The 21,430-nt window shown below is 33.3% G+C and overlaps 1 protein-coding gene across 7 annotated transcripts in view; it reads left to right on the forward strand.

Annotated features, from left to right (window-relative positions):
• The window catches only part of LOC144965812 (dynein heavy chain domain-containing protein 1-like), a 120,423-nt gene that overhangs the window by 46,931 nt on the left and 52,062 nt on the right, over positions 1 to 21,430 (forward strand). For 6 of the 7 annotated variants that reach the window (XM_078901554.1, XM_078901557.1, XM_078901559.1 and 3 more), the window contains exons 41-59: positions 1,047 to 1,172; positions 1,726 to 1,864; positions 2,534 to 2,727; positions 4,400 to 4,537; positions 5,274 to 5,397; positions 5,939 to 6,213; positions 6,996 to 7,196; positions 7,872 to 7,895; positions 13,184 to 13,276; positions 13,854 to 13,961; positions 15,138 to 15,417; positions 15,692 to 15,857; positions 16,713 to 16,945; positions 18,011 to 18,185; positions 18,669 to 18,858; positions 19,201 to 19,299; positions 19,701 to 19,911; positions 20,328 to 20,459; positions 20,972 to 21,150. In XM_078901554.1, coding sequence (XP_078757680.1) covers positions 1,047 to 1,172; positions 1,726 to 1,864; positions 2,534 to 2,727; positions 4,400 to 4,537; positions 5,274 to 5,397; positions 5,939 to 6,213; positions 6,996 to 7,196; positions 7,872 to 7,895; positions 13,184 to 13,276; positions 13,854 to 13,961; positions 15,138 to 15,417; positions 15,692 to 15,857; positions 16,713 to 16,945; positions 18,011 to 18,185; positions 18,669 to 18,858; positions 19,201 to 19,299; positions 19,701 to 19,911; positions 20,328 to 20,459; positions 20,972 to 21,150 — 3,087 coding nt within the window. The remainder of the gene's footprint in view (positions 1 to 1,046; positions 1,173 to 1,725; positions 1,865 to 2,533; positions 2,728 to 4,399; positions 4,538 to 5,273; positions 5,398 to 5,938; positions 6,214 to 6,995; positions 7,197 to 7,871; positions 7,896 to 13,183; positions 13,277 to 13,853; positions 13,962 to 15,137; positions 15,418 to 15,691; positions 15,858 to 16,712; positions 16,946 to 18,010; positions 18,186 to 18,668; positions 18,859 to 19,200; positions 19,300 to 19,700; positions 19,912 to 20,327; positions 20,460 to 20,971; positions 21,151 to 21,430) is intronic. The other variant, XM_078901556.1, reaches the window with a different exon arrangement.

Here is a 21,430-nt window from a genome sequence, read left to right on the forward strand (position 1 = left end):
ATTTGCTCTATTTTCTCTTTTCTTTTAATTAGATATACCAAATTATCATCTGGTATCTTTCTCTGCCCTTCAGATTTGAATATGGACATAATTTTTATATTTTAAAGCAAAAAATATTATTGTCATTTAAGTTGAAACAACACGTTTTATTAATGTCGCTCTAATTTTCTAAAACGTGAATTTTGAAGTTCGTGTGATAAAGTCATTTTGAGGATGGCTGACTAATTCTTGTTGAGAAGAAATACATGCTTTTAAAGGAAATTGCTGCAATTGTTTTTTTTTTACTTACTCCATGATAGGATTTGTTGTCTATCAGTCAGACGATATTCTCAGTAATACTTTATAAATGGTTTTAACATTTCTTGTATTTTGATTTTTGCCTCTCACAAACATTAATCAAATAACTTTTCATAAGATTCGTTTGTAACCAGAAGATTATTGGAAATGAAATAGATGCTATATGTGACCCACCATTTTGATCTGGTATTATGTCGGAGTAAAGTGGATACCGAAAAGAAAATTTAAAGTTAAAATGATCAGAAATATGAAATTTTGGGTTTTCTTACTTTATGAAACTATATTCATTCTCCTGATTTAGACTTATAGACTTAATCCAAGTTTAATAATTCTGGCTATGTGGGCTAGTGTTATGACACTCGCCTTTGGACTGGAAGGTCAAAGATTTAAGTCCTGTTCTGAGTGGCGCATAGTTGAGTCCTTGGAAAAGGCTCTTTGCTCACATTCCATCACCATACTCAGGTGTAAAATGAGTACTTGGCCGTTAACAGTGTTTCTCTGTCAAAAAAAATTGTAAGATTGTGTAACAGGCGTCAAATCTCGTTGCACACTTTAAGTGTTGCTGTTGGCTTAGGACCTATTGCAAAGTGTTTATTGGATATTGCGCTATGTAAATGCTCAAGTTTTAAATTCTGGCTCTAAATTTGATTTTCAGCATTGACATACCATTTTGTGAGGATGGGTCATGTATTTTATTGACAATATGATAATCACTGATGTAAAGTATTTTTTCTCCCATCCTTCAATAGAAAGCAGGCATGGGAGACAAGGTGATCAGACGCAATTCCCTGACAACTTTACATCCCCTGCCCAATGTGGAGTCTCAAGATACTCCATTTATGGAGAGGCAACGGACAGTTCCCCACGGCTTCAATGTAGGTACCCATTCTACAGAAGAAAACCAATGTGTGTGCATGTTTGTGTGATATGTGCTTGTTTTTTGTTGTTTTGTTCTGAAAGTTTATATTTGATTCCAGATAATTAATTCCGTCAAAATGCAGTTCACTTCTTATAAGTTGAATAGTTTTAGTTCCCTTTATTCATCCCCAAAGGGAAATTTGAAATTTGTCTTTAGGGTTTATTCCAAGGGAAGACTAGAATAACCCAGTTACCAGCTGCAATGCAGCACTGCAAATTAAGCAAGAGCGAGGTGACTAAATCAAGGCACACAGCACAGTGGGTAATAGAATTCTGTCTCAATCAAGCATGGAGCGTATTTTAAAACGTGCAACAACATGCAACACTACAAATTCTAATATCTAATGAATCAAAGTATTATGCGAAGTGTATCAAAAACTATTTGTAGCACCCTGTCACCTAAATACAATAGTAGATTCTCTGACTCTTGGCAAATGAAAGTATAATATAATACTAAATGTATCAACAACAATTTTTAAATTGATTTGTTATAACCTATGTTGATTACAGGAAAAAGGACTTGTGACCTATTTTGAAGACACCTGGGTTGCGGAAAGAGACCAAAGACGAAGACATTCAATTGAAAGGGAAATTCAGATAAAAGAATCTGACCTGTACAAAAGCAATCGACCACCCCCTCTCTTTTATGGTAAGCTTTCAAGCATGTCCTAGCTTAATGAACTTACTTACTTTTCCAAACCAGCAACCAGCTATGCTCTAGTCCTTTTGTCTTGTTTCCTTTAGAATCATCAGTTTATCCCAGTTTCTATAATGTGAAACAGACAATAACAATTTCTTGCTACCCTTTGCTAGTATATCGACTTAAAGATATCGAGTAAATTACCTTACATTTTTTATTTTGTTAAATCACACAATAAATACATTTCCCTATAGCTTTTCATTTCAAACATTATATCCCATCTCCTTTTACTTATGACTATATTATGTGGCAATGTAGTCTAGTGATAATACACTCGCCTTCGGCTGGGAAGGTCCTACTGTACTCTGATGTAAAACAAGTATCTGGCTGTTATCAGCGTTGTCTCTGTCTGAAATATTGTAATATCGGCTCCAGGCATCATGTCTTGTTCTACATGTCAGATATTTCTGTTGGATAGGGACCTCTTGTAAAGTGCTTTGGGCATGTTTAGTGGATATTGTGCTAAATAAAAGCTCAATTAAAAAAAATTATTAATGATAAGTCGTTTGGATTTTATCTTAGAGACATTATTCTAACCTGAAACATTCACATAATCTGTCTTTGTTAATTAGATTGCAACTTCTATTCTATTTTTTTCATCGTTATTTACTATCTCAGAACATGTCAAGTCCAGCAGACGAAAGTCATCCCCCGACTACTCGAAGCTCTTGAGCGAATCTTTATATGAGCACAGAATGCTGGGAAATGTCATGTTCAACGGGAAGCTTATCCAGGCCAGCGCCAACTTTGGATGCTTTATGACCTTCAACGCCAACAACCCTATGTCCTCAGACATTCCTTACAGCTTTAGGGTAAGGGAATTTTTAATATAATGTGCAGGATCATAACACAAGAATATCCATAATTTATTACAGTACAATATAAAACATGAAAATGATTACATGGTGTTTCTTTAAATGAGGTAGGACATTAAACAAGACTATTTTAGCAATTTATTTTGTGATTAAAGGAACATTTCTTTTAATTACAGTATAGATTTGCATGCCATGAAATAATGTCTCAACATTATTTTTCAATGGTCATAACAGCTAGTTAATTATTGAAAACATTTTTCGACAAGACATATTTTAAAAGTTTTTTTATTTTCAAACTTCCAAAAGATGCTGTTTGGTTGATAAGAATTAATAGATAACACCGAAAATCTATGCTGATTTATTAATAATTTATTATTATTATTACAGGAATTTTAAAAATATTTTTCTTATACATGACTGCATTTTTGGAAAACTGAAATCCTATGCAACAAAGAGATTTGTTTGATATTGCAAGACCATTAAATAAAGTGGTAAAGGAAGGAAGAGGTAGTCTCACATTAGAGCTTGACAAGGAAAAATCAGTGCTTTTGATTAACATAGCGCCAATATCTGTTTTTCTCATTATAGTCCAGTTTACATTGTGATGTGAATTCATAGAATTTGCTGAAAGTCCCAAACGAAACATCGCAGAATATCTAAAAACATCTTAATCTTTTCTATTAGTGTTTATTTTGTCATAAATCATGTGAAAAAATAAATGTGGTCCAAAGTTTTATTTTTTTTCCATATCCCAACTATTCACTATACTCTGCAAAAAATTAATCAATCATTGATTTTTTAATATGTGACCCATCACACCAATCTTGTAATATGTCGGAATGAACCAGGTGAAGAAACAGAAATCAAAATGATCAGAAATAGCAAGTTTAAGTTTCTTTGTTGTTTAAGAATCAAAACCCACTCTCCACAGTAGTCCTTCATAGCCATTAGACCCATGGAGACAGAGTTTATCCCTGTTTATAAAGTGTGAAATGGACAACAGCAGTCGCTTGCTGTCCTTTTGGATAAGACTCTAGTCTTTTGCAGAGTATTTTCCACAAATCTAACAGAACTAGCTACCCATACCTAATCAATGCTAGGTTGACAGAGGGGTTCTGAAAATAATCTTGCCTTCACCCGGATAGATCTTAATCCCTCCGCATGCGAAGCGAGTGCTCTACCAATTGAGCTGTCATGACCTCACTCTCCTCAGTGAAGTCATTTATTACCACTCAAATCATAAAAGTTAAGCTTGAAATATATTTTTGTAAATATGAATAAGAATTTATTTTGAATAACATGAACAATATGAGTAGGTGAATTTCAAAATCTCCTAAGCCACATCCAGATAGAAAATGAGTTAACACTCTTGTCAATTTATCCATCCTAGAATCTTGAGATCAAATTTGAAGTTTTGAAACACTCAGAGTATTGTTCTATGAGGCTAATAAGACAAATACTTTCCTTTTAAGTCACTAAATAAATGACAAAAGATTGCAGTGTTCTCTGAATCATGAAAATGAGACTTAGCCATGGTGAGATGAGAAATTATAATTTCGCCATAGACTTAGCAGGTTTTAAAAAGTCACTGCCTCATATTTTTTGCTTTGAAATAACGTTTTGAAATGATTGGTTTCATTTTCTAATTGTCTCTGTCTTCTTAAATCAGATTCTGATGCGACCGTGTGCCCTGATAATTCCTGATGTGGATCGAATAGTGTCAGTCTCCCTCCAAAGTTACGGTTTCCAAGAACATGCTCTTTGGGCAAGGAAGCTGACTTTGCTTTTCAAATTGATGGAAAGTCAGGTATAGATTCTTTGTATGAAATGTTTTAAATCTCTATCCTACATCTACATAGCATATTATTATAGTCATCTCATTGGCCGATGTAGTTTACAGTGGTATGAAATGTATTTTTAGTATTCCTCCATTTAATGTTGACATTTATCTTTACTCTATATCCCCAAAGATGTTCGGTGTATGGAACAAACCTACTTTCTAGTACAACCTATCAGGAAAGTACCATCATTTTGACTAAGCACATTGGCAGTAATACTCCGTATGACAGGGTCGGTTGGTGTAGTTGAAGAAGGAGAAGAATTAATATGTGATGTTATTGTTATCCATGCATACAACCCTTGGCCAGTTAAAGATAAATGAAACATTTTTTCAGGTATTGATGCTTCAGTGGCCACTGTCATGCTGAAATATTGAGAAAAAGAATGAAGATATTTAATGTAATATTCAATTTAATCAAATTATAAGAAAGACTGTGAGGACATTCAATGTTAACCTCAATCAACAGCACAGGTGAATAAATTTAACATAAAATCGGGTGATGAGTGAAAGATGGACATAGTTGTGGAGCAAATAAAACATTTTATTTGACTCACAGAAGAATTTGTAGTTTATGCAAATATTTAAAATACGTTGGATTGTTATGCTTTATTAGAAAGCACGAAAACACCATGTCATTAAGAATATTTCAATTATTGTTGTTGTTATTTTCTGTTCTTACATTGAATTAACTATATCATTTCAGATGCACGGTAATTGTAACAAGAAAACTTACCTCAGAGAGATAAAGCGTGTGCTCCACCTGGCTGTAACAAAACGTGTTGATTCTCAATTCCTGCATTTTATTACTGGTGAAGATGCAGATAAAGGTAAAAGAGATGTCTGAAGCATGTGGTTATGTGGATCTTTATTTTTCCATAGAATTTTGTTTAAATTAAATATGGTTTTTGTTATTCTTTTTATTCAGTAACAACATTGGTTGTTTCATAAAAATTGCACTCAAATCACCCAGCTCTTATTTGTATTGGAATTCAGTTGTATCACCATTAACTATTACACTGTTTTGATCGATTGAGTCCTATATTATAAAACTCAAAACAAATCAAAACATTATTTCCATCAGAGTCATGATTCCATTATTTTAATTTTTTTTTTTAATGAGGCTTTACTTGACATTAACGACATTGCTGAGACTCATTGGTTTGAATTAATGAGAGTTTTCCACAAGTAATTCAGTGAAAATATGAAGTTTTTAATCAATTTTACAATAATTAAGTGTAAGTTTCTTCACACTAGCCGACTTAATACTGCTTCAGAAGATATATTTGAATACAATATTATTTATTGTGTTTCTATTTCAAACTATCATTTTTGTTATTGAAGGCATCAATGTTTTACAATTAAATGTAGAGAGCACAGAATGGAAACCCAGCAGCGCAGAGCAAACTCCAAAAGTTGCAGAGGAGCACAGTCTCGTCTTTGCCCTGAAGGAAATTCTGATAACTCAGTTTGAAACAGAAACTGAAACAAAACAGTTTCTTGACATTTTGCGAGAAGTTTTCCCTCTGGCTGTTAGTCAACAGAGCAAAACAACATACTCTGCCATCAACAAACAAATGGCATCTGCTATTCAAGAGGTATTCAAAGAAGATCACATGGAGGCCAATGAACATTTGTTTTCAAGGGTATGTTCATATTTGAAACTATACGTGTGTTAATTTCGTGGAATGTTCCGTAGTCTGCATGAATTAGAAAATGTTTTAGGTCGTCTTTGAGATAAAATAAAGGAAATATATGTAAATAAAGTAATAATGTAGAAAAGATATAACAGCATGTTTGAGAGTCAGACGAATATTTATTTGAAAATTTCAGTACCTTAATAACAATGTCTAATGATCTTCAGACTTTGTAATATATATTTCAGTGTGATGGCTTAATCATAAAACAATTTAAATGTTTCTTTGTATGCTGTTATCTTAATTTGGGCTTTAACACTCATTGTTACCTTTATTCACTTATATACTTTTTTTGTTTGTCGCAGTTTATTTTGTAGCAGTTATGTATACCAATACGGTATATTTTTATGGAAACAATATCATTAGAATTTATTTTAAAAGCATGTATATTAAAAATAAACATATGTGGCCCACCGTCTCATAACTGTATTTTATAAGGTTGGTTTATTTGCTTAAAATTTAATTAATTATATTAAAATGATGCAAGTCTTTGATTATATTTATTTTTTTTATTGCCGAGAATTACCAGTTTCTCAACTTATAGACAACTTGAATTTTAATAAATCTAATCAGTTGAAATTCAGATTTGTTATAAATTCACTGTTGGATATCCTGTTTACTTAGAGTTGATACCGATTTACAGTGGTGGTTCACAATTTTAGATTGAATTTGACTCAAATAAAGGGTGGATTTAAAAGGAATTGAAATGCATTAAACTTCATTTTTCGCAGGTTTTACAACTCAACTCGGCTTTGGAAAGTCACATCCCAGTCATATTGGTCGGCATGTCAGGCAGTGGTAAAACCAAGGCTTACCATACACTGGCCAGGGCTATCAATCTACTCAACTACAAGCTCTACGCTCCTGACCATTCTAAGGACGAGCTCACAACAGACAGAGACGCTCTATTTCACTCTAAGATTAAACTCAACGTAAGTAATTAAGTGTCAGCAAAATGTGTGTTTATAAAATTAGTCAATTTGACAAAATTTAAACAGTTGTATAATAAAATCGAGAGATTAAATGGTAATTTATTTTTTTTAAATCATAAAACTGGTTTCAGACACACATATTGGATTCCATTATTCTATTAGACATCGTCAGCTAAAAAGAAATGTAAGACGAAATCAAGATGTTTTGTATTTCAGCCCTGCTAAATATACTTCATTTTGTTTAGTTATCCCTTGAGATAAATGCTTCATTTCTATTTATATGAATAATAAACTTTATCATATTTTTATAGGAAATCAATATGCATTCTTTCTTTTAATTGTGATTTATTCCCTTTCATAAAACCTTATATGATGTTCATAACATTTTGAAGTGTATATTTTCTATTCTTTAACATATCAAATTGCTCACAGATTACCATAGATACAATAATTAGAAAATAAGGGAAATATTTAAATGAAGTCGATTTTTTAATCGGATATGGATATGTGTTTGCAGTATTGGATGGATTATGATAAATGTATAAAATGCCATAATGTGATTTTTTTTTGCTCTTTAGTTTTTTATCTGCTTTAATAATTGTTACACAACCTGGTATTTCTATAACTTAATTAAACATCTTTATGGTGCAAAATAAATTGTGATTTTTGTTTTAGGAGTTAGATGCTGAGAACAAAGATGTAAGTACAAAAGTATCAGATGATGCATTTTGACCGTAACAACAGATACATTCTTTTATTTATCTAGCAATGGCACTTGCTTCTTATGAAATCAAAGCACTTCATTTTCTATAAAGCTCTGCTGAGGGCTAGTTTTTTTATATCTAGATTTTTTCTTGTATCGCTTTTTTTCAACAAAAACAAAATCAAAACTTGGCGTTTTTGTTGTGTTTTACTCTGTCAGCTTTAAATAATGATATAGACATAAAATAAAAGATTTGCTTCTTTTAATACTGGCATTTGATATTCACATGGGATGTATCAATCTTACATGGAAGAAAATTCATATATTGAGGTCATTAATGAATTCATTAAACACGCTTTCCTTTCACATTATGGCATGGTTCATGAGCAGAAATATACCAAGAAATCCATTTTATGATAAAAGCTGGTTACACTTTAAATTCACGGCTAAGAGGAATGGTTCTTTTGGTGTGTATACTTTTATAAGAGTTGAGCAAAGAGTGGCTGATTGAAGCTAGGGAAGGGAAAACTACTAATATAGATTAAAATTAAAAGACTTCACACTTACACTTTTCAGGCGGGGGTCACGTTTACTTTAACGTGCCAGCATGTTTTTCGATTTTCAAAGAAAACGCAGTAAAGATGCTGCATATTAGGCCTAATTTAAGCCCAAGTTGCACAACAGACTTAATAATTTCTGCTACTCTAACCCAATATGGAGAAATCAAAGTATGAAAAAAATTCTGTCTACATTTAAATTAAGACAAAAACTGTCTTTCAAATACATCATCTTTTTCTGACATTGCTGCTTCGTGCATTGCTTGAATTTATATTATCTTTTTCAAACTTTATTTTATACATTTTTTTTGTTTTATGTCAAATCGTTGCTGTAGCTCTATTCCATATTCAGTGCTTATACATTTGCTCATTACCTTTTGTGATTGTCTCTCTATTTTCTGTAAGGAGAATTGAACAAAACGAAATATAGAAGCTTCATTAAAAACGAAATATTTATATCAAGGAACTTGTGTGCCCGATTCAGTTGTAAGCTATTCAAAGAAAATAAAGACAAAGAAAAAATAATAATAAAGGAACAAAAACATAATAAAACAAAATCACTCCCCCCATAAAAAAAAAGAGAAAAAAGAAGAAACAACGAAAAAAACAACCCCAAAACAAACAAGGAGAACAAGTAAAACAACATTAAATGGGAATATGATACAATATCAACAGAAACAACATGCGCATGCGATGAGAACATACCGTCTTCCTTTCTTGAAGAAAGATAGCAAAGGAATGGAGTAATAATTTTTGAAGGTTAGGTAAAAAGGAAGTAAAAATGTTTGATACACTATATAAAAATGGTCAAAATGACGAGAACCTGGCAATACAACTAAATGCTTTTAAATAATATTATTAAATGATTAGGGAAAAAGGCAGCTTGAATGTTGTATAAAATAGCATTAAAATGAAAATATAAATATTGGATCCAAAAGGAAGGAAAGACAACATAATATAAACGGACAAAGCTTTTTGCTGGAATGTTCTATGGGTTAAGGTAATTGACTCCACGGCTTCATACTCTTTTGGATAGTGTCAAAAAGCATGTTGTTAAATACTAATGAAATGTAGCCCTTTCTCTTAAGATGGTGTTTTACGTGGAAACATTTAAAATTTATGAAATAATATTTGGCTTGCAAGACTAAGGTCTTGAATCTGTCTAGCAGCGGCCACCCTACAACAATGGGGACTTTCAACCTATACCACATGTACTCGTTGCAGCAAAGAACCTGAAACTGCAGAGCACCTGTTTGAGCATTGTGTTTTGACGAGGCTACTGCGCAACATTGTGACTGTACACGGATGCAGCAACGAATTCGCTGCCTGGATAGACTGTCATAGTATTGTGGTGTGAGACATATCCATTAATGTAAATGGTGCTGCTCGAAGCTCGAAGAAATAAATAAAAATGTGAAATTGAATTTAAGCTTCAATTTAATATACGAAAACAGATAGAATGGACATTTTGGGTTTCCCCTTTATCAACAAAACAGGATGAATGAAACACTACAGACAGATGAGATAATGTGGTAGTTGCGTTGTTAAGATGAATAAACAAAAAAAAAAAAGAGTTTTTTGTTTATTCATCTTAGCTTACATTCAATTTCACATTGTTATTTATTTACACAAAACCATAAGTTGCTGCATTGCATTGTTTGAGAAATTGCATTCATTCACCATTCATGAGGCTTTTTTATTCAAACTGAATTTCGTAATTTAGACCTTATGTCATTTTTCAATATCTGGGTCACCCCGACGTTATACTGGATTAAGACAATGGGACAACATTTTGCTTAAATATTGGTCTTAAAAATAAATTACTCATTAATTTTGATTAAGGCGAGATTATTTTTCTTCTGTTTTCATGCTGACAGGAGATTAATTCCTAACTCTTCATTTGGATTTTGTTAAATCCAATGACAATTTAAATTAATATAAAATAAAAACATGCTCTTAACATTAATTTATTTCCCTCAGAATTTCTGAGTACAATGCTTTTCTTTAAATAATGCTGGAATCTTTTACATATTTTATCTATGCTCTCAGATCGACATTTTTGAGCTAGGCGTTCCTTTTAGCTTTGTTTCTAGTATTGCACACATTATATGTATCTACAATTATTTCGATCATCTATTCATTCATTCTTTAATGTTTATTTAAATGTTGCTTTGATTTTATTGACAATGGGATTCCCTTATTCAGACCAGCTCGTCAATATAAGGCACCGCATTTTCTTACCTCCACTTTCATCACTTTTTATTTTTCTTGTTGTTGTTGTTATCAAACTTCTCTTCATTTGATTTTTCTCTTTTCTGTTTTGGTCCACCCCATACTCTCTCTCTCTCTTTCTCTCTCTCTCTCTTTCTTTCTCTCTCTCTCTCTCTCTCTCTCTCTCTCTCTCTCTCTCGCCTCCCCTATGATATAGACTCTTCTATACACACACACACATACACACACATTCTCTCTCTCTCTCTCTCTCTCTCTCTCTCTCTCTCTCTCAATCACATTCTATCTCTTCTTGAATTGAATTGAGCTTTTATATAGCGCAATATCCTCTAAACATGCTCAAAGCGCTGCACAAGGGGTCCCTGGCTAACAGCAAGACTTAACATGTAGGACGAGACGTCGCCTGTAAGGCGATATTACAATTTATTTTCGGACAGAGACAACGCTGCTAATGGCCAGGTACTCATTTTAAACCTGAGTACAGTGAGAGAATGTGAGTAAAGAGTCTTTTCCAAGGACTCAACTATGCTCTGAGCGAGGCTTGAACCCAGGACCTTCCAATTTGAAAGCGAGTGTCATATCACGAGACCACATAGCACTACATAGATCCTTTTGCTTTCTTCTCTTTTTCTCCAAACCATCGTCTTGTCATATCTCGGCAGAGTACATTTTGACATGATGCTTTAATTTTATTAATATTTTGGTACCATTGAACACTCAGGGAGAAATCAGTCCATTTCTTTTTTTTTCTTTTTAATGATAGACATTGTTGTAGGAAAATAATTTCAGTTTCTATGCTTTGTTATAGAAATTAATACTATGTGAAAAAGTGCTCTAAGCCAGTGTTATGTTGGGGTGAAAGCAAGAATTAAAAGAATTTCTAGCTTAACCTATAAAATGTTAAAATATTAAGACTCCACTATGGAGGGTGAGTATTCTTTCCCAAACTTTAAAACACATAAATATGCGAATCCTGATCATTTTGAACCAAAATACAAAAAACAAAACAAAAAAAAACAAACAAAAAACAACTCAGTTTCATTAGACTTACATGATAATAATATGAGTCACATTTTTTCATTCATTTTTATTTTAACATTTAAAATAATTAATTCGAATTAATATATTTTGATTAAAAGTTAAAAAGTATATTGAATATTTTTTCTCTCTTCCTCCATTTTTTTCATGCTTCATTATAATTTTGTTTTTCATCAACTATTCATCAATATGCCGATCTATGTTTTTTAAATGCAAAAGCGCAAAATGTTGAGCAGTTATGAACATTGATGTATTTATTTATTATAAACATTTATTTCCCTCGCATAATGCTGTCTTCAAATATACCAAGTGACTCATTTTATGGAGCAAAGAGTATAAAATCATTTTACGCAAAATAGATTAAATTTTAGTAGGCACTGATTTTAGATTCAAATCCGAAGGTGTGTGTTTGAAACAATGCCAGAGAAAGCAGAAAGAAAAATGCATGAAAAAAATCATCCTAACACATTTGGAAAAATGATTTTGTCTTATTTTTCTTTCTGCATTATTGTCTGACACTGTTTCAAACATTTTCAGGTTTTTATTTTGCGAACAACATAGATAATCTGTTCAAACTATCTTTTGATCTCTTCGATAGTGGTAAGGGAGGCACTTACTGTCTCTTCTATCCCCCCTATATCTGCTTTCCAACATGCTTTCCTGTCTTTGTCTTGTAATGAGATTACTTGGTTTTGTCCAGGCCCTGGCCGGATACCCTAGTTGGGAGGGAAACAGTCAAATGTATAGTTAGTATTTTGGGAGATGACATGTTTTGTCTTGTAAATCATCTCTCTGTTATGCAATGTATTATGTTTTGTTTACATATTATATATGATTTGTAAACATTTGAGTTGGGACATGTGCTTGTGTCTGGATGAGACTTTTAGATGATCTCAAACTAAGTACTTTGATAGTATGCTCTTGGAATCTACACCAGTTTCCTATTTGAACAAATTTCTCTTTGTCTTACCTTTTCTTGGGTGCTTTATTTGTAATTCTGAAACTTTGTACTATCTCATTTTCTTCCTTTTTACTGGCGCTGATATGACCTTAATGTGTTGCAAGCGTCGTGAAATCCTTAAAAACAAAGTATTTTGATCCAACCCTTTACAACGCTTATTATTCAATCATGTTTTGAGGAATATATTGATGTTTAAATTTGTCTATGGAATTTTGAATCTCTGTAGAATAAGACGTCAGTTCATAGTGTATTCTAAAATTTAAAAAACAAAAAACAAACAAAAACAAAACAAAACCAAAGTGGAAATGGTTTCGAGGGTTGCACATGAAATCACTTTCCATGTCAATTTATTGACACAACAATTATTGCTTCTTTTTTTTTTTGGGGGGGGGGGGGTATCGGAAAGAAATTATTTTGCGATAATAGAAGCACACATATTTTGAATTTTAAATGTAATGCTCTTTACATTGTTTTCTATCTCCTATTTGACTTTGTTTAGCTTTTGAGGAACATGGATGAAGACCTAAAGCCGAAAAAACCCACCGGATTCCAAAAGATGCAAAAGCTGAAATTGAACATCGCCATGGCAAAAGTAAACAACCCTACATCATTATTAGTTTAGGCTTGTCTAAAATGTTCACTTATATCTCAGATAAAAGGGACTACCTCAGATGAAGATTAAGTGGCAGCATCTAGAACTAAGTCTATTCTAAGAGAATATTATATAGATCAACAGAAGTGACTGCCATAATAAGGTAACACTTTCCATTGATCAGAAAAAAAACATTTCTGATCGTATTCTGGAGAGTTAGATGGCTTTTATAAAGAGTCGATCATAAAGACAGATTAAGTTTATGATTTTTAAGTATAACATAACAATTCCTTTGTAGTTTAAAATCCTTGCATTTCAAATGACATCACTGCCACATCCACATCCACCATCATCACCATTATCATCATCATCATCATCATCATCATCATCATCATCATCATCATCATCATCATCATCATCATCATCATCATCCTCATCCTCCTCCTCATCCTCATCCTCATCCTCATCCTCATCCTCCTCCTCCTCCTCCTCATCATCATCATCATCATTATCATCTATACCAGCATCATAATCATCCTCGTCTAATACAACATCTTCTATAATTTTGTATTCTTAGACTGTCAAACAAGCAGGTGAGGAGGTCAGGAAACAGGTACAAGACCATGCAGAGTTCCCTAAAATAGATGTCGTCCATTTATTCCCAGGAGCAATGACGCCCCTTGAGGTAACAAGTCTAAACTTTTGTAAAAGTCAGTCTTATTTAACGTCAAACTCAGTTGAAGTTTTTCCTAAAAGCATCTCGCCCTTTTGTGATAATCGAAATGTGATAATCACTTTGGCTCAAACACGTGTAACTCACCTGTCATAAGATTGGTTGTTATCCAACTAAGGTTAAGATTATTTAATTTTGTGACCAATCATCTTAAAACGGTGATATGTCTGTCTGAACCTGATGGTTAACCTTTTGATTTTAAGCTTAGATTATAACATTTAAGTCAGATTAAATACGTCGAGCACTAGGGAAAAATGCAGAGTCACATTATCTAAATTTTTAAAATTATTTTTCAAATTTAAATACAAAATTTGAGGATATGAACATTTTCTTATTTTGGTATTAAAATATACAAATATCCTACTAACTAAAATGCTGACGAATCTAACATGCTCTGAATAATATCTAATATGTAATTATATATGTTCCTCCACCCATCCAAAATCAGACACTCTGTCGTTTTTACCCCTTTGATCTTCTAAATAGATGAGAGTGAGTTTTGATTTTAAAACTTCAAAAAAAGCTTACCTTCACTGATTTTGATTCATTTTTATTCATCTAGCTCATTTTGACACAATACCAGACTGACGTGATGGTTCACACATTTTGTGTATTGAAAATAGCTTCTAAATTTTAATGGATAAAGTGATATATAATGTGATCCTTCGCCTCAAAGTGGCATTATGTCAGGACTTGGTTTAGATTTTTTAAAAATTGAGAAAGAATATAGTTTCCAAAATATCATAAAAACTAAAATTTCATATTTCAGACTATGTTAACTGATTGCCTAGTAAAAAAATAAAACAGGCCGTTGCATCAAGGTACATTGATATCTGCAGCGTATAGCACAGACAAAGATACACTTACATATCATTTTCAACTTAATATTCACATCAATGTGTAACATGAAGACTAGCCTGGAAAGCACTTTTACAAATATTATTTTCGATGGAGATAATGGTGCTACCAACCAAGTACTCATTTTACACCTAAATATGGTGAGAGAAAATGTGTAAAGGGTCTTTTCCAAGGACTGAACTATGCACCCTTCAACATAATAATACCAGATTGAGGCAATGGTTCACATTTTGTCAATATCGTATAGATTTTAAATCTTCTCTTTTCCAGCTCCTAGGAAACTTTGACAATGGAATTTGGCAAGGAGGACTTTTGGGTAAAATAGCACAAGACTCATATTTCATGTGGCTGGCGACCAAGTCGTTCATTGAGAACCAAAAGCACACTGACAGGAAGAAGGACAAAGGACCAGTTGAACTGCCATCCATCCTTCAGCGTTGGCTTGTACTAGATGGTGACCTTGACCCCTCTTGGACAGAAGGAGTAAAGACACTACTGGACGACGACAGGCGTCTCTCCACTGGAAATGGAGAAGGCATTTTACTTAAAGGTCGGTAGTGATATTTAAGTTCACTAAGCGTCTATTTACTGGAATCATGGACCAGACAGACACTTTTTAGCAATATTTGATCAATAGTTTTATAATTTTCCTAATGTCTATTAAGAGTTGTCGAAATTAAAAGCTTTACTACAATCAATAATAGCCATCCTAATTTTATTTTTTTTAATCCCTGAAACAACACCCCTCCCTCCCCTCATTGTTAAACAAATAAAATTCTGAGATTTTCTTTTATTTCGTGAATTTATTAAAATGTTATTTACAGATTCCACTAACGTGATCTTTGAGTCCTGTGACCTGAAATCAGCCTCCCCGTCATCCATTGCTCGATGTACAGTAATTCATTGTGGTCAGGACACTATGAACTGGTCTGCCCTCATCTATAACTGGAAACAGACGGCCACAGCTAAATGGATGATCACTGCTGTCGGGTAATTAAATTTTGAATTTAGCGCGTTTTCCACCAAAAATATTTTCAAAGTGCCGTATAAGGGATTCTATGAAACATAATGCCTGTAAGGCACTTTTACTAAAAAAAATTCGATGGAGACAATGCTGTCACCAGCCTGGTACATATTTTACACCTGAATATGGGGAGAGAATGTGAGTAAAGAACCTTTTTAAAGGTCTCAACTTTGTACCTCCCATCACGTGACTCGAATTAGATACCTATAGGTCCATAGACGGGAATAAGACAAGACCATATTGCTATACCTTGAAGTTTTGATTACTTTAAATCATTTTGTTTGGCTTCTTTTGTTTTTGTTTTAATTTCTGAGCTTTTTTTTTTTTTTTTAGTAATTGCCTCAAATGCGGTGGAAGCAGAAATAGTTATTTCTATTTCTAGAGGCCTATAATACGAGTAGAAAACAAATTACAATTATACCTAACTTGATATTGAATGGAATGTAAATTTTATTGGGTGTGACCTGTTATATATACGGAAATGTCATATTAATTGAATGACTACTTAATGATTTAATTAATTCATTCTTTCAATCATCCATCCATCCATTCATCCATTCATCCATCCAGCCATGTCATCCATCTGCCAGTCTGTCTCGTGTTCATGCCTGTCTGTCTGTCTGTCTGCCTATTTATCTATTTTTCTATCCTTTTGTCTCTATCTGTTTGTCAAATTATCAAAAAAAAAAAGAAGAAAAATCAATCCTCAGTTTAAAATGACACAAAGCTTTTTTGCCCATAGATAAACAGGCATACGGCATGATTTATCGTATGCATAAGAAATGGATCTCATAATTTTGATATTTGAAATATTTTTGCAGGATGAAAATCCTCGAAGATCTCATGAAAGACGTTTTCCCTGGAACCATAAAGTTCCTGAATAATGAGTGTAAGACGGCCTTGATGACAGACGTGGGTGATACAAAGGTCAAGGCCAATCAAGTAATATCAGGAGTCATGGAAGTGTCAGCCTTTCTGAAGATTTTGTCATCCATGTTGGAGAGGTATTTGAATCGTGAAGAGATGGAGAGGAAAATGAAATGGGAGGACGACAGTAAGTGACATAGAACAATGGGCAATATTTATCTTTGATATATTTATATATATATATATATATATATATATATATATATATATATATATAGTATGCGCTTGGCTAAGACGCTCATAACATTGCCATCCGGAAGTATAACGGACCAACACACAAAACTGTGTGTATCCATGAACGTTTATAGTCAGGTTAATACAGTTCAGTGAGAATCACTCACAAACGCGGATGGCAAAATACAATAACAAAGGCTTGAGTGACGCCATCTTCGAACTATATGTATATATATATATATATATCTATATATATATATATATATATATATATATATATATATATATATATAGAGAGAGAGAGAGAGAGAGAGAGAGAGAGAGAGAGAGAGAGAGTGAGTGAGTGAGTGAGTGAAAGTCCTGATACTATAAGATTCTTTAACTCCTGCGTTTGGAATTTCGAACGAGTTCCCATTGCCATGCATGACTTTTGGAACACGCAATGTGAACGAGTTTGAAATTTCAAATGCAGGAGCTCTAGAATACTTTTATGATACCCGTCCAATGACCTCACCTATATTATATTTGTAGAAGAACCTAATCTTTTTTACAATTATTGTTTCTCAACTTTAATGATTTGATATTAAGAATTATTATTGTGTTCAAGATATTACACGTCAAAATCTATTTTTAATAAAACCAGATACATACTGAAGAAAAATATTTCTTGATTTTCTACATTTTTTACAAAGGATAATAGGAACAGATCATAATAATTATGCGATTATGTTATATAATAATTGGGTTTTCCCCCAAAACAAAAGGGGTAAAATATTTTTTTTGTCTCCCATGGACCATCAGTGAATAGAACATTGAAACAGTGACATTTTCAGCAAAATGTTACAATTTTATTTTTTAAGATCTTTGTAACAGGCAAGAAGAGTTATTACTTCTATAAATAGTTGCAGAGATGGACAAAGCGCCTTATTCAGAATAAGGCATTGACCTGCACTTGAATTATCTTTCACCATCTTCCATTAGTTAACCTGAAAAATTATAAAATCTCAATTCATTTCAGTGGAAAAACCTCAATCAAAGAAGGGAGACAAGCCGGCACCTCCATCAAGACAGATGGGCAGTCGGATGACGAACTCATCACAGATGGAGTCCATGATTCCCAACTATAGAGAAAACTTGAAGGGAATGTTTGCTTTCTCCTACATTTGGGCATTCGGGGGACATTTACATGACAGGTTGGTTGGATTTGATGGTTTGTTATTCTCAGTATCTTGCATATCCTTTATCCAGGTCACGTTGACTTAAATAGGCATTTTTGTATTTGTTGATATTTTTAAAAGGGTAGAGTACGTATGAAACTTTTTAAATGCATTGAAACTAGAAAAAAACTTTTTTGATCAACTTCTTAGACACCACCTGACTCTGAAAAAAAAGTGGTATAATGAAAACAACAAAAACAAAAATAAAAAAGAGCAACCCAAAAAATAACCCCTCCAAAAATAAACAAAACAAACAAATTCCCCCCAGCCCAAAAAGAACAAAACAAAAAAAAAATCCCCGAAACACATGATATTCTAATAATGAATGACTTTAATGTGTTTTGAAGATCCATCATTTCTCCATAATATTCTATCTTCTTTTAGATGATAAACCTATTATAACGATTTTGCACATGCCTTGTAATCGATCTTTTCCATTGTAACCTTTTTTTCCTTTAGATTCCGTGAAAAGTTCAGCAAATTTGCCCATGATGCACTTTATCGGGCCAGCCACTCTGTCCGATTGCCCATGTGGGGTCAGGTGTTTGACTATTACTTGGATGAGAGCACTGGCACTTTTGCCAAATGGATAGATAAACAACAACCTGATCGCATTAAGAACATCAATGGCTTCCTAGTCACACATGATGTAAACTTTTACATTTTTCCCCTTTCTGTTCAATGTTTATTGGTTTGCTTCTCTGCGGTGTATATTAAAAAAAAATTGCCTTAAAAGCATGGTTTCCTGTTTAGTAAGGGGAGTTTGTCATCCAACTTCCCATCTGTTGCGAGGCTTTCAAAATACTAAATATCTATGCATTAAGGGCTTTGATATGAAAGATGAATTTTTATTAGATGGTCTGTAGAGAAAGTAAAATTTAACAATAAAAAACCCACAAAAATTAAAGTTTCACAAAAACAGAAACTGTGTAATGTTGTTCCAAAAGTTTTAAATTGTCTTTCACATCAATTTATATATTATGATCAACAGATGGATCGGTATGCACTTTTGTTGGATTTGTTGATGGCGATACAGCAGCCTGTTCTGTTGTCTGGCGCTCCTGGTGTTGGTAAATCATCTCTAATACAGGTAAGAATTGCTAAAAGAAAATCAATTTTAAATAAAGACATTTCAACTAGTGTTGACTTGTGACAGTGAAATGTCATGGAGGATTAATTTTTCTTTTTCTTCATTTTTTTTTCATTAAGACCGAATCTAAATTTAACTAAAAAGATATTAATAAGCACAAAAAGTGTATTTGATTTTACTCAACCTATTTTAAAGGAGGTTCTTTTTCTGGAAACACATTACAATAAATAATTTCATGGCATAAATATAAACGTTCCAGTATTAACCATATCTAATACCAGTAGTTTGTACATTAAGTTGTGTTTTGAAACAATAATCGATGTTTTTAATAAGATGTTTGAGCTGCCCAGTTAAAATATCAGTCTACACTTTATTCAACCTCGCTATCTCTATTTTTACAGAGCGTAGTGTTGCCAAAGCTGCCTTCAACCACAGTGACCATGTCCAGGGGTTTGACCAGCTCCATCCTGCAAGACTTGTTGATGGGCCATGTGTTAGACATACAGAGCAAGAACAATGCCACAGTTGGAGGTCCTGGTGTGGGTGCCAGACAACCAAAACAAAAACATCTCTTCTTTGTAGATGACCTCAATATGGCACCGTCTGTTGGAAGTAAGAACATTATTAGAATTATGATCCATCGCGTCAAATTGGTAATAACTCAGAATGAACCCATAAGGAACTAGATGAAGAAAACTGAGTTTAAAATAAACATTATCAGAATTTATGAAATTTCAGTTTCTTAATGTTTAAGAAACAAATCTTACTGTTCTTATATTCATTTTCGTTCAAAACGTTTTAAAGTCCACAGCATCTATCAGATTAATGTACACTTTGACTTTTGCCATTACCATTTTCTGAAACTTGAAGAAAGGAGGGAAGGTTTTCTCTCTATCTCTCTCTCTCTCTCTCTCTCTCTCTCTCTCTCTCTCTCTCTCTCTCTCTTCAAGGGACAATGTAATTACTTCTATAACTGTATCATGAGCGACCACTTTACTATTGTATTCTTTTTGCTATTTCATTTTCAGGTTACCAACCTCCTCTTGAACTGATGAGACACATTTTGACTGAGGGAGGAACTTATGAAAGACATAGGCAAGAGTTCCAGAAAACAGAGGAAGCTGCTTTCATTGCTGCCGCTACTCTTCCAACTGTTCCTGGTAAACATTTTGCTTATAATGAGGATAATCATTATGGTGATGAAGATGATGATGATAATAATAATGATAATAATAATAGTAGTAATAATAAGAAGAATAAGAATAAGAATAAGAATAATGATAATATAATAATTGAGCTTTGAAAATAAATTGAGCTTTTATGTAGTGCAATATCCACTAAAAATGCTCAAAGCGCTTTACAAGGGGCCCTGACCAAGAGCAATATGTAACATGTAGAACGAAACATGATGCCTGTTAGGCGATATTATACTTTTTTACCGACATAGGCAACGCTGTTAATGGCCAGGTACTCATTTTACACTGAGTACGGTGAGAGAATATGAGTAACTCAACTATGCGACCAGTGAGACTCGAACCCAGGACCTTCCGATCCGAAAACGAGTGTCATACCATAAGATCACATCATCATCATCATCATCATCATCATCATCATCATCATCATCATCATCGTCATTGTTAATACCCATTATTTCCTCTAATTTTACCTTCAGGTACAGGTCTAGGCAATGCCTGTCAAATCATGTCATCACGGCTTACCAGACACTTTGTCAACCTCAACTTGTTTGCCCCTTGTGGTGATGCTTTGGTTACACTGTTCTCTCGTCCTCTTCAAACCTGGCTTGAGGAATTTCCCACTTATTCAGTGGAGCACCACTATGAGTTTGCAAGGGTGAGAGTTTTAATTTATTTCTTGTAATTTTCTTTAAAAGGAGAGGGATCAAGTGACTTATTAGTTAATGCCTTGCATTGTGAACTGTAAGGTCCTGGGTTCGAGCCCCGCTTCAGGCACTTTTGTTTTTATCTTTAGGCAAGATGTTTAACCCATAATTTGCTCACTTGAACAATATGAACGATTCCTGTCAATATCAAACATTTGTTTTATTCCCTTGCGTGTGTGTGTGTGTGCATGTGTGTGTGCGTCCGTGTGTGTATTTTAAAAATTCCAACAG

This window comes from Berghia stephanieae, chromosome 2 (genome assembly GCF_034508935.2).
Source record: "Berghia stephanieae isolate SIO BIC M18660-M18661 chromosome 2, UCSD_Bste_1.3, whole genome shotgun sequence".
NCBI lineage: Eukaryota > Metazoa > Mollusca > Gastropoda > Nudibranchia > Aeolidiidae > Berghia > Berghia stephanieae.